A 14942-nucleotide genomic window follows, 5' to 3' on the forward strand; every position below is an offset into this window, starting at 1 on the left:
CGTCTATATCACGGGCAAGACTATAATCTATGAAGGAAACAGCAGCGAGAGAGAGAGAGAGAGAGAGAGAGAGAGAGAGAGAGAGACTCGTTAATCCCGGCTTACTCGATCCTAACTGTTGGCATAGCAAAGGACTTCCTGTTTGATAAGTCGTAAGCGGTGCGAATATGTTCCAGGATGCTCAAATATGCATCCATTGATTCTCCATTGAGAACGAGAGAGAAAATACGACGTTGCACGTCAAACAACGTTGATACAACCCGGATAGATCGCGAGTGAGGGAACGGTATATACCCTTACATTCCGTGGAAATACGCCCGAAAGCGAGACAGTCGCTGTCTCTGCGCGCGCTTCACATTGTAAGGAATATGAGACAAAGATAGGGCGTAACTCGGGCCCGATGTTACAACTCACGAAAAGCGTCTCACGGAAAAGAGACGCTGTACCCGCACTTTCAATTCTCGCCTGGTGTATCGTTCGATGCGCCGCTCGATGCGATCTTCGGAAAAACGAAACAACGTATAATCGAGAGCATGGGATGCCAATGATTTACGTGATCTAGCAATGACCGATACCCATTTACCTCCCGCTAACGAATAATCCGTAATATATATATATATATATATATATATATATATATATATTACGGATAATTATATATTATATATTATCCGTTAATATAAGTCTTAAGGAGACTGTGAGATGCAACACGATTGCGAGTGCGCAAACTGCAGCTGCACCGTCTCGCTATAATACGGACATTGGTGAGTCTGATCTCAAAGTCGAATGCACTGCCCGTATATTTCGTCAACCTCATGGAAACCGAGTACGAAGTTTGAGTACTTGAAAACGTATGACCACGAGTACCGTACAAAGGTATAAACTACTTTCATGCGAGCCAGCAGAATTAGCAGAGCGGAAAATAGCGCAAATTTCACAAACGAGTTAATCTAAATTCAAATATTTATCATGCTATTCACGTTTCACTAGCAATTATTTTTTTTACACGATGTTTAAATCGTCAAATCCGTCAAACAACGTGTCCGCTGTGCACATCGAGGGCACATAATAGAATTTTCTTTAAGTTTTCCAGCTGCGAAATAAGCGCATTGATTAAAGACGAGATGATTAAAGTGGTATTCTTGACGGTGAAGATCATCAACATGTGAAAATGATGAAAGTATTGTTATTCGGTACATTACATCAACCAAGAGACGTACACTGAAATAACGACGATCGAGAGACTTTTGAAATTATCGCACATTAGAAGAGGACACTAATTTGGCTGCTACTTTATCATTAATCCGTTAACATTTATCATCAACAAGGATAAGAATTTCCGAATTCAATTCAGAGTTTCATTTTCATCTATTCGTAGTTAATCAAATTAGCGAATTTTACAAAAAGTGCTTCGTCTTGCTAAAAAATAATAATGGAATGTTGATATTTTTAAAGAAACGCGTAGCTACGAAGGTAAAAGTATAGATTCTCATTTCGAAGAAGCAAACTGAGCGTATTTATAACGTTCATAAGAGGATACGAAAATGAATATTCATGAGAATCGTTCGTCGACGAAGCAGTAATTGCGATTTGCTACGAACGCTTCCTTTCTATTTTACTTAACGATCTTCTTGCATGGTTCTCCATTCAATTCTTCAAGAGAATTAACTATAGCGATCAAAAATATTGATTATAAGTTTAAGTACTAAATAATAAAATCGCGCGATAACTTCATAAAAGAAAAGGCATACATTCGAATAGCGGTTCGCATAACGATCTCGTAAAAAATGATCAAGCGAGAAAAAATTAGAATAAAAAAAAAAAAAAAAAAAATTAGTTAAACTTTTTTTATCTTTGTAAAATAATTTTGAACGTGTAGAGAGTGACAAATGTGTAAGTAAACATTTTTTGTCAATAGAAAAATGTGTATAATATAATGTCGGAAGACTCAAGTTTCAAATAAAGTTCTCAATACAGATTCTTATCGCTGGATTCATGTTTCAAGGGGTTTCGACAAAGAATCAAAACATGAAAAATGCTTCACGTGACAGTCTGCAATTTTCTTTTGGCGACCTTATTTCCTTCAATAACCATTCGAGTTTCTCTCTTCGTGCCTTCGTCCCACGAGAAAGACAAGAGTTGCCGTTGTTCTCTGACGAAGCGAAATCTCAACGGATGTCTCGGTTGCAGCTGCCGTGCAATATGTATCTCTCCATCGCGAGAATACATCGAAGAATAACGAAAGACATGCCCCCTCCCCCCTCTCACACACACACACACACACACACACACACACACACACACACACACACACACACACACACACACACCACCCGCGCGCGCGCGCGCGCGCGCGCGCGCGCGCGCAATCTTCTTCTTTTAGCCTAACGCGAAATGCTATATCAAAACAACAACAATAATAATACGAAAATGAACATAACGCTTTGTAAATGCCGCTAGACCTTGTTAGACGTAGAAAATAAGAACGTCTAATATATCAAAACTCGTTTACAGATTAAAAAAATATAGATCTCAAGGAGAAAGAAATATTTTAAAAACTGTTTCTTAAAATATCTGCATCAGATATGAAGAAACATAAAAATTTTCTAAAGAAAGGAAACGGTCGTAAAATCTAGAATACTAGTAAAGTTTCTTCACGGATGTACCAAGAATACAGCAAGTCGAAGCGATATGACAGGAAACGCAAGAGTCGTACGGTGTAGGTACAGTCAAATTTAATGGTGCTATTTCCGGTGCGACGGCGCATACTTTCTGGTTCTACAGACGAGTACTTGTAGTTTCGTTGCAACGAAAAGCAATGTAGCTTGACCGAGGCTTGCGAGTGTTACAAATGTGCGTTTCTACTAGTCGTAAAGCTGAATCAAGGAGCAAAAAACATGAATTATTGTATTTTAGCTTTACAATTTCGCCGCGATAAGATATTATAAATACGACGAAACGTGTTCGGCAAACTTCAACTGTATTACTACTCGTTGCAACTAAATATATATATAAAATTCGTTCGAAAATTATAGTCGTTGGATACGCGTGACTCATGTCATATAATATAAGTGCGTACTACAAAGCCTAAAAATCATTTTTTATACGCAGTTTCTCATTTATTTCCTTACAGTTTTTATTGTAAATAATTTTTGCTTATCGCGGATATCTTTATTATTATTTGCAACAAAAAAACGACAAATATTACAATATTTTCTCTTTAGAAATAGCATGTCATAAAAAAAAATAGCATGAAAACAATGCTACCTCGATTTCTTCTACAAAACAATATGATTACTATGACCATTCGGTAAATTTATGTACTTTTAATGCACGCATAAGGAATGTCACGAAACCTGCTATGTAGATTCTAGCAACAATAGAATTTTATGTAAAGTAAATATTTCAAGAATGATATTTTCCGAGAAAAGCATATTGTCATACCTGCATTTTTTCGGGCTGGACGATGTGTAAAGCCCATAGTTACAGGATCTTCTTGACAATCGACAAAGCAATTAGACTCACCTATAACAAAAATCATGAATAAAATATTTTTTTAAATCTCTTATCTTGCAGTTAAGGCTGTATACTGATTCACTGTACCATCTTGAATGTCAGAAGTGAGAAAATTTGATAAAAATTCTTATAAAATACAGTAAAAAAATTGAAATATTTTTAAATGTTTCAACATTTATAATCGATAGAACAAACTTGTAATATATATCAACTCTTATTTTTTTTCGATAATCAACCATATATTCAGCAAATAACCAGAGATGAATTGTGTCTAATCAAGAACAGACTACAATTCTACAATTAATTTCTAGATATATGGTTATTTATTGATCACCGAGCAAAACAAGAGTTTTTGGTATATTTTACAAATCTAACATATTGACGTTGTAAACATTATTTTTTCGAAAATATTTCTCCTTTGCAATTTTGCATATGTCTTCTCGCTTCTAACGGCATAATTCAAAATGATTGCAGCAAGTTGACAGAAATCTTAAATATTGTAATTTCAAAAATATATCAAATATTTTCATTGACAATCGAGACATTTATTGAAACTAGACACTAATTTTTATTTTAGACAGAATAAAATAAATTAAACATTATAATATAAACGACACTTTATACATGTGCAATGTTCAATTTCTTATCATGTTTCTTTTGATAAATTTATATTCTTTTTTGCACTATGCACTAATAAAAATAACATCTTCATGTTAAATTTATTCTACTTTATTATTTATTAAGATAACGGATTATTATTTTGTATCAGCAATTTCCCGATTGTCATTATGTATTGTACGTAATCTGTCTTGGACATGCAATTAAATGCAAGAATTTATTTATATATAAAACTCCATATCTTAAAAATAAAGTTAAAGAGAATAAAGTTACATAAACTTTCATCGTTCGAATCTTAAAAGTCACAGTGAAATAAGGATAAAAGAACAAGCCATGATGGTGCAACTATACTGCATTGACTTGATACTTCGTGGTGCGCATCCCTGACCCACTTTCGCATTCTCTGAGGCTACGTAGGTAACCCCATTGAACGATGACGTCACAGAGAAACGACGTTATATGGTGGTAGGAAATCGACTTTCCGTTCTCGACTTCATTCGCAATAACGGAAAACGAAAAGAAAGAAGTCGATTGATTCATCGATTTTTCTTCGATTTTTATCGTTACCCAATCTGGGAAAAGCTGTTCCTAATTTAATTTCTGTATCTTTATTTCTTTGAAAACTATACAATTTTTTTCCGCCGTTGTACACATTATATAGCGTAAATATTTTCATAATACAGAAAAGCTTTTACGAAGTAATTATGAAACCGAAGGTAGAGAGAAAGAGAGAAAGAAAATATGCAAACATTCTATAATATATATAATATAATTATATAATTATATAAAAATATATCTCTAAATGTGGAAATCACATAGGGCATTCTTTGTGCATACAAGTGCCTAATATAAAATTATATATATATATATATATATATATATAAAATTTCAAAAAAGATATATAAAAATATGTAATAATCTCAAAAAAGGTGATCACTATTACATCATCATTATAAAATAAATGCCACATGAAATTGAGTCTGTTCTAACTTTAACTCACATACATCATTTATATGTAGTATATATAGTATATATAGATTCATAGATAAATCGTCGCATAGTTTATTCATGTACATATTTTACATGTTTCATAATAAACTAATTAATTTTCAAATTTTACAGTTTTTTTGATATTTGTTTTCTTTTTATAAAATACGTGTATAAATAAACTAGAGAAATCAAGAAATAAACAACTAAATCAGTTTTGAAATTTTATTTGTTAGTTGCTAATTTAGAAAGCTATTTTGCATATAATCTTTAAATTTAATTAATCGTTTTACAGTGTCCAGATAGTTCATCAATTATTTGAAATTTTAACAAGTATGTATCATAAAAAGTGACATACTTAAATTATGTTACGGAAAGTCAAATTTAAAAAAAAGATGTTTTGCAGATTTAGTCCACGAGATTTAGTTTTGATTTTTAAAAAAATTAATTAAACTCTAGCAAAACATTTAGAGGCATACAATAATTCTGCGTGCTATCAAAAAACTTAAGAAATACAAACTCAGAATAAAAAGTATGTTTAGTAAATAAATTAAAACGGTCACTGAAACTGTATACAATTTTTTTTGTCCAATTCGCAAAACAGATTTTATTGAGAACGAAAGGTATACGTGACTGCGCATATATCTGATTGAAAACTCCATTTGTGTGCCCTAATCTGTATGCCAATAAAAAGAGAAGCAAACAAAAAATGTCATATGAAGCAGAGAATGTGATATTCAAAAATGATAAAAAATATGTCAACTGCTAAAAAAAAAAAAAAAAAAAAAAAAAAAAAAAAAAAAAAAAAAAAACAAAGAGATACAAAACATAAAAAAAAGTGTGCGTACAATATCAATATCATTCGCAAAATGTAATTCCAAATTGTAAACTTGTATTTTATTCAAGAAACCAAAAAAATAATAAAAATTTAGTCATGTACGTACTATTAAAATATGAAAAATGTGAATACAAAATTTTAGATGAATAAAAAAGACTAATTAAAATATAAATGAGAAAACGTATTTAACAAAAAGAATGTAATGAAATATATGCATTTGTTATATAAAATTAATTAAAAAAATTTATCGTAATAATTATCCGCTATAATCGACACTAATGTGCAAAACGCAATCTCAATCTAGCAAGCAAGATCAAACCGAAGGCTCTTTAAAAGCTGATTACGACCGCATAAGCGTACAATCCATAATGATGAGATGCCATCAAAGGCGACTTGCTATCATAAAATGGATCGTTTTAAATCGTCGTCATAAGCCGCTGTACTCCATTGAACGACTCCATTTAAAATTCTAATCGTCCCAGAAAATATAAACAAAGTATAACATTATTACTTCGCGAGAAATATAATTTTTTTAAAAAAAAATTCAGCAATTGGTTGGTTAATCAAAAAGTCCGCATTTTCTTTTTATCGTTTTAAATTTATCCGTATTCGCTTATTTATTAGTTTAGAATTTCGATATTTGACGGTTATTAAAAGCCCATTATTGTTACAAACAACATATAAAGATGAAAGATTGCATTTCATCCTCTTGACGAGAAATTCGTTCGAGCCTATGAGGGATAAATGCGCGGGTCACAAGGTTTAAAGTGCCGTTTGCCGTGCGGAAATATATTTATGTCTGCTACCAGAGAGATAGCAGAAAAACGTAAAACGCGATAAAGGGAGAGACGGAGAACAGGGACAGGGAGGGGCGGGATTGTAGCGAAAGAAAGAGAAGGAAAAGGGAAACCGGCTTGATGCAACCGGCCGCGAAAAAGCGTCCGTCGTTCGCCGGAGCGAGATCCGCTTTGAGGGAAAAGGAAAATAAAGCAAAGTTGTAGCGTGCACCAACGGTTCCACCACGGTTCTTCCATTATTTTCCGGCTGTACTCGTGCCGTTCTTCCAGCACCCGCAAGTGGCCAGGCTGGCTACCAACGTTACTTCATTACCCGGGAGAAGAGGAAAGCATCCCGCACGGAATAGCGGTGTGTCTAATTAAATTTTTCTTATTCGCACCCGTAGACGTAAACGTTCCTTCAATGGATCAAACAGTCGCCCGAAGGAAAATCTTTGCCTTACCGTATCCTTTAATCGCCAATACCTTCGTCGATGTCGAGGGGAATCGACAATTTCCTCGCTTCCACTTTTTATCCTAATTCTTCTTCTAAGGATATTTGGATCGCGTATGGCATTATTATCGTCTATCTTGTGCTTTGAACGAAATCAAACGATCAAAGATCTACCATCTCGAAGTTAGAAAAAAAGAGAACAAGAAAGAATTTTCATCGTGATAAATAAAACGAAAGGGAGAGTGAGACCGCTCGATTGGATCTCGAACTACTAACCGCGAAACTAAGAGAAAAACGACTACGAGAGAAAATAGACGACCAAGATTTATCGCGCTACAGCGAACTTTTTCCCCTTTTTCTCAATTGGATAAATCGATCGGCAACGCCCGGCCGCTATTGGGGAGCATAATGCGATTTTACGAGAGCGGGAATAAAAGGCCTTGAAAAACGTCGTGAGGCGGCATCATCCGGAGATCTTTCTTGCCCCAACGGTCGAAATCATTACAAAATCCACATTTTCGCACGATCCCTCGATCTCCAGTTCAGAGGGGACTTTCGCGAGACGAATGTGCCTCGATAGATCTCGCTATGCGGGGGAGATGTAATATATTAGAAAGCAAAGAGCTCTAAGCTTTCGACCTAATTCCGATGATTTTCCGCAAGCGGCTTTCAAAACTTCCTACAGGTTACATCATGGAAATGGAAATTTTTCTCAGATCACGTGCTTCTTCATGCCGCAATAATCGCATCTCTGTCCTTCTCTCCTTTGAGACGAGAAGAAGCGATACGAGAGCTAGTCACGAAAGAAGAGAGACAGTGAGACTAAGAAGCCAACATCTCGCCACTCGGGTTATTTCTGGATGTCCCGAGGACGACGTCACAAGCCGACGAAAATAGCGGGCATCTACGTCATGCTTGGGTAACCCCCGCGGCAAATTTTGAAGACAGGCGACAAGGTAAGAGAGCGAGGAGACGGGCAGCACATGAAGTCAGCTGTTCAACTTCGTCTCTCGTGGATTTGCGACGAGCTGCGCGTGAATCGTAAATCCACGTCGTCTGACCCGGCACATATCGATGATGACACGAATTGCTCACAAAGTGCTGTCCAAGATCATCGACCATGATTAACGAATCTCATGATAAAACTGTACTAAGCAAAAATGGATAACAAGATCAATTATGCTAATCAATTATGCTAATTCCAAGATTATCTAGGATCTAGTCAGCAGGAGATGTGATAAATACGCTTCACCGTTCTTTAATTAATCGTTCTGCCTTATGTCTCGTCGGTCCATATTCAAATCGCAAATCGACTTGACGTCGTGTGAAGATTATTTCACGAGAGCTCATTCGTATTCCGTTAATCAGACATACGGAGTGGCGGTTCGTCGTCTCGTTACGAACGCAAGGCCAGAGAAATGAAGGAGAGGCCGGAAGACGAGGACGCGAGGAGCGGGAAGACGAGCAAAGACGAGCAAGAGATGACAAAGATGAGCAAGAGGATAAGAGAGAGCGGCATATCTAGGGCACTTTTCTAGGTGCGCGAGCGCAACGTTATTCAATTAACGAAGGTTTACGGCGCTCGTAGCTTCCACCTTCATTACCTAAACTTTCGTCTGCTTCTGGTTTTCCTGATTTCCATTCCGAGGATAGTAAGATTCTATTCTTTAGAAATATCCGCGCGAGCAATTTACATAAAATTAAAAAAAAAAAAAAGTCAAAGCAAATAAGATGCAGATCTCAACGCCAAGTAACGAGCGATTAAAGAATGTAATGTAATGTAATGTAATTCTTCTTTGTAATATAATTAATTTATATTTGTTTAAATTACAAAAATATCGGAGAGCCAGTTTCAATCACGATACATCGCTACATTAATGTTTTCTATTTGTTTATTGCTATACAATTGGAAAATAATGATGTAAAAAATTAATGAAATATTAATAGTTAAATCTTCTTTTACACAAGCTTGAACAAAGATTATTAAAATAAATTTATAAAAAAAAAACTCCGTTTAATTTTAAAACCGTTGAATCTATTGTACGGAAATTTCTCGACCTTCAACGAAAATGTAGACTGGTCTACTAACCAGTTTGAAATAATGCCAAATCTTAATTTACATAACGCTGACTTAAATTCACTCCGAACAACGAGTAAGATTAATGGAAAATAAAAACTCACACGGCGTTAATTACAAAATATTAATAAGATTTCTAACAATCATACATACAATTTCTATAGTTTTTATAAAATCTAATTACGCCTCGATATTCCCGCAAAAGAGAAAGCTAATTAAGACATATTTTCGACGTACGTGCCACGCCGAAGGCACGAAACAATAAACATGCATTCCCACCAGGGCCAGTTATTCTCCAATTAATCCGCTAATTCGACGTTCGGAATGGCACGTTTCGTATCGAATTTCTACCTAAGGCCTAACGTGACCTTGCTAAATCTAAATCACACAGATTGCATTCGAGCATAGAAATCGAGACAGAAATCGCATAACGACGTCCGCCGCATGCTCGTACTGCAGCCGAATTCTGCGTATTGTGGAATCTCGTAAATCTTCGTTGCGAAACGGTCAACGACGTTCCACACGTAACACACGACTGTTTCATTATCATCACCGAAGAGGCGTTTCGGCTTCGTTGTATCAAACACGCGCGATTTTATAATCACGCGATTACAGATAATTGTGATCGATCAATCGGCGTACGTTGAGCATCATGCGACTCGGGAAATAAAAAAAAAAAAACATTAAATCATTTATTTTAATTATTGCGAAAATTGTTTGTATTATTGATGAGTATACGATTTTTTTCTTTTTTGTTTATAATTTTGTTCATTTCGCATTTAATTTAAATTTAAATTTTGATGAAATAATTTTCTTGCGTCTCCATCTGTATTACTCTCCCGTCGAGAAAAAAGTGCAAACTGACTAAAGAATTAAGTTCTACAACACAGATATAATATATAATTTAGAATGATTTACTCTTTGCATTCCTCGATGCCTCCTGGCCCAGGTTTCCCGGCATTATTTTTCGTCGTTGCATCACATACATGATGGCCCACACGACAGATATCACTGGCGCCCACATATCGCGGATATCGCACACTGCGTGATTTAATACACGTTTCTATGTATCCCGTAATAGCGAAACAGTTCGTAGTTTAACATGTTGAAAAATGTTATGTTATACTTCGCACAAAATCAAATATAAAATATTATTTCAACTTTTCAAACTATATCGATAAAAGCTTCACAGTTGTGCGAAAAGGTTACTCTCTAAAATTCGAGCCTGACAAAAATGATCAGAAGTCATCAACTCTGGTGGATAAATAAAAAAAAAAAAAAAAAAAAAAAAAGCTGGCTCGACACTGGGCTTCGCCCTGAAAAGAATGTCAGCGCAAAAGATGTCGTCGTACGTTACATTCGGAAAGTTACATTCGTTCACACATGTAAAAGCGACATCGTTAAATCGGCGCGTCACGTTGCTGGCCAATGAAAGCGTCTTCAATAACTTCGATAAAAATTTATTAATTGTCCTGACTGAGACAAAGTCGAAAAAAGATATATACGCATCCTTTAAAAAAAATATTTGACGTCGTCACAATAAGCACTAAATTTGCACAATTGGTCATGCTGTGATTTTCATGACATTTCCGTGCGATTGTGTCTGTATAAATCGTTATTCTTCACCCCAATTTTTCATCTATGAGATTCTCTGCACGATAGTGCCACGATATATAGCATTCTGGCGGTTACATTCTCAAAATTAATAACAATAGTGCATCCTGGCGATCCGCCCATTTATCTTATTTATATTTCTTTGTCGTGATTATAACACGTGGCGTTCGGCGTGTCACGTGGCGTGCCGGAGATTACGTCAACATGGACCCCATCGATATCCCGCATTGCGGACGTTGACGAAAATGAGTCGCTCTCTTTCTCTCTCTCTCTCTCTCTCTCTTTGTACTCGCCGAGGCGAAAATTCCCGCAAACAGATCAAAGGCTTTTCGCGACTGAGGATGGGATATTCGTGAAAAGAAAAAAAAATCGCTTCGACGGTCGTCCCGCTAGCGACAAGCGTGGGCACGCTTCGAGATTCGACTGCTGCATCTTATCCTAAATTTAGCCATACCGGCTGCGTCCTACATTAGAAGGATCTGCATATGTATGTGTATAGATTTGTATGCACACGTGTCTGTATGCGGATATCTGACTTTAATGACATCTCGCGATGTCGAGCCAATGTGTGAAACGGAAATCGTCTGCACTAGGATTATGCAACTTCGCTTAACACGCGCATATAAAGAGCTCCCCGTGTATTTCTAATCATTATTAGGAACCCTTCATTATTTTTATTTATTCAATCTAACCTGTTACGAAAGTTAAAAATCAAAACGTGTCTCTTTGTCGATAACGATATTTGTGAAATAACGAATTTTATGATTATTTGAATACTTCAATAATCCGGCCTTTGATGAACGTTCACGAAACGTTCTATTTAATCAATCGGCAATTACACGAAGATTGTAGAAAAAAAAAAAATAATAATCTTTCTCTTTAAGAATACAGAACAAAACGAACATGATTTAAAAAATAGCGCGAAACACTTGCGCTTGTTTCAGGTAATTTATAATTTACGTCAAATTTCTAAAATATAATCTCACTTATAAATTTTTATATATACATGTATATATTCTACATATACGTATAGAATATGGATTCTCGAGAGAAATGGGTTACCATTCATTTCTTCATTCCATTCAACTCTTCAATTTCCAATCAGTCTCTTATAAACAAAGGCGTTAGATGAGGTTCGAGATCGAACCTGGCTATGAATCGACTGCTCTCACACGATACCGCGCGTATACATATATGTATGTATAGACGTGCATATTTCAATAAATATGAATACGAATGTGTGCGTTCTAATTCTTCTTTATTCTATATAACACTGTAAACAAAATCTTGTCTCGATTTCTGATTCCGAATTATTAGACTATCTAAAATAGACTTTAGTTTTCTTCAATTTTATTCCAAATTTAATCTCCAATGAGTAAATAACTAACTGTAAAAGTGAAACAAGCATTGGTTTCACGTGAGATTTAGTACACATTGTATAGACCGAATGTAACAAATGAGTGATGCAATCGATACGAACGAACGTACAACACCACGTGACCACGTGGCGTAGCGACGTTCAATGGACTGGGGGCGCAGGCTATCGATACTAATTGGCAGTCACGACTCACGACCAGTGTTCAGTGCCAAATGTATCGAAATCATTATAACCCGGTAGCGGTAGCGGAGGCCAATAATAATGAGAACGATATGCGACTGACCGAATGACGCGACGTGATAGGAAGGTCCGTTGCATCGAATGTAACGAAGTCGATGGTATCTGGTTTTAATTGATCCAATTAACGTCCAAGTACACAAGTGATGCGCGATATAAATTGTAACAAAAGTAATTCAGAAAGTGAAACAAAATAATTTAAAAAAGCGTTCGAATTACGGGCGCATATTGCGGTTCAGTATGAGCAAATAATGAGACTAATAACGATATGCAATCGATGTCGAGGTACAATGGAGAATTATGTTGCGTGCCACGCTATGCTAATCGCTTGCTATCGGATACGAAAACCGAACGAGTTTGCGTGCACATATACGCAGGCGTATATTATTCTCCCACGTGCGCGATTCCACCGTCGGAGCGCATCTCGAGTAATGCTCGCGACGCGAATAATTCTATTGACTTCGCTGTACGTTCCGCCTTGATATTAATCGATACAAATTTGCTCCGCAAGTGCACCAAGTGTCCATTAGCGATCGAATTCTCACACACAACGCTTCGTCCGTAATGTGCACATTTGCCATTCAAAGTTTCTCTCTAAACCAAATATGTCCCAGCATCCCGACAAGTCCTCGCGATACGTCACGAATTAAGCTCAGCAAAATAAGGGATACATATTCTTACCGTATAAGCTCCGTATAGGAGATAACGAAACCATATTCCCTCGCGTGCATTTCACGTATATCAAAGAAAAGGAGAATACATGTGACTCGTCACACAAACACAATTGAATAAGAAAAGGAGATTTCGGATTTGTATTGCCACTTAGTATTCATCATTTAACAATCGTCCTCATATTCCGTTGTTAATCCTTCCGGGATGTATACAAGTACGCGAAGCATCGACCCGCTTACTCGTAAAATCTCGATGAAGAGCCCGCATTTTCGATCACCAACTCCGACTTTTTTCTTCAATTCGTTTTGCAGTTTTCGATCAAAGGGAGACTTGCCAAGAGTTCTATCCGATAATAGCCAGGACATGAAAGACCCTTTCGCCCAACACTCCGGCTATGCCTTTCAGCTTCGCATCTAGTTAGTTGTCGACCTTTTCACGTGCGTCGTCTTTGTGAGCACTTTTCTCTTTCAGCGCTGCCTACTACCTCATCGAATTCTGCACAACAATTCGTGATCGCGTATACACACAATTATACAAATCATTATTACTCAATTCAAATCTATCTGACATCAACAGAGAGTAAATCTGATCGATAAATCGAAAATTTTGTTTCATTCAAACGCTTCCCTTAATATAGTATGAAACAACAATGAATTTGGCGCTAAATACAATATTTTACAACTCATATTACAATTAATAATGGAATATAGATATCATTGCAATTCTTCATACATCTCGACTTACATCTCAACTTTGCATTATATAATAATTTTCAGTCTTCTCACATATTTACTTTTTAATGTACCTTCAATGTTATTCTGCGAGTTAATTGATATGTAAATTCGAATTGTACGCACAAATGTGACGTCGGAACAAAGTCGCAGTCGCGCACGCTTAATTTAATCGCGTCGCATCCACCCAAAATTAATACCATCAGAAGCGGAGCAAAGCAAACGCGCAGAAAGCAAAGGTGTAAAGGGATAGGAAGTTACGAAAGGCGGAACAACGCGCATACTTGCTGACTTGAACGAACATTAATGAGGTCGGTTAACCCCCCGACGTACGATGGCCCGACGGTAGAAACCAATGCAATGAAATATCTCTTGAGAACTTGGCGGCGTAGGAAACGCCGGTGAGAATTGTTTCGGTGAAACTTGCACTTGTGTACAGGTGCATCTACGGATAACTATATTCCTAGAGCTGCACCAAAATCGACGCACGAAATCCGATCCAACGCGCCTCCTCCCCGACGCCGACGTCGCGTTCACATTTATTTTAACGCTGCGAATTATTCAGAGGCCCACGAGACCGATGCATCAACGATGCATTACGAAAACTTTGTAATTAGATTTTAATTGAGAACGATCGAAATTCGTTCTCCAACACCGGGCCAAATCGTGATAACTTTAGCCTCGTAGGATTCGTACTCGAGGCATTATATGTCAGTCGGTCGATTTACTATGAGCAAAATTGCAAGAAATCAAACGTTCGCGTATTCTCCCATTTCGATACCAATCTATATGGAATTTTGCGCAGTCTCCGTTTTTCATAATAAAAGCTTTACGAATAGGATTGCGGATGTTAACGGGGCCACATATTTAATTTATTGTCTGCTAGAAATCTCACTGAAACGTCTATTTTCTTTGACGGGTTAAGAATAGAGCCGACATGCCAGTCTCGATCGACGATGTCGCGATGAGAACAATAGTGACGGGTGTCGTCGAGCTGAATATAACGAGTGCCAACCTATAGACGGTACAAGCAGCTGTTGTTTG

The 14942-nt window shown here is 36.6% G+C and overlaps 1 protein-coding gene across 1 annotated transcript in view; it reads right to left on the reverse strand.

The window, feature by feature from the left end:
- LOC148937216 (uncharacterized) overlaps positions 1-11743 on the reverse strand; it is a 223125-nt gene extending 211382 nt beyond the window's left edge. The window contains exons 1-2 of the mRNA XM_089073528.1: positions 10185-11743; positions 3445-3525 (exon numbers count right to left, since the gene is read on the reverse strand). Coding sequence (XP_088929654.1) covers positions 3445-3525; positions 10185-10290 — 187 coding nt within the window. The 5' untranslated portion in view covers positions 10291-11743. The remainder of the gene's footprint in view (positions 1-3444; positions 3526-10184) is intronic.
- Positions 11744-14942: the final 3199 nt, after the last annotated feature.

This window comes from Pogonomyrmex barbatus, unplaced genomic scaffold (genome assembly GCF_055798465.1).
Source record: "Pogonomyrmex barbatus isolate J1 unplaced genomic scaffold, ASM5579846v1 scaffold15, whole genome shotgun sequence".
Taxonomy (NCBI): Eukaryota; Metazoa; Arthropoda; class Insecta; order Hymenoptera; family Formicidae; genus Pogonomyrmex; species Pogonomyrmex barbatus.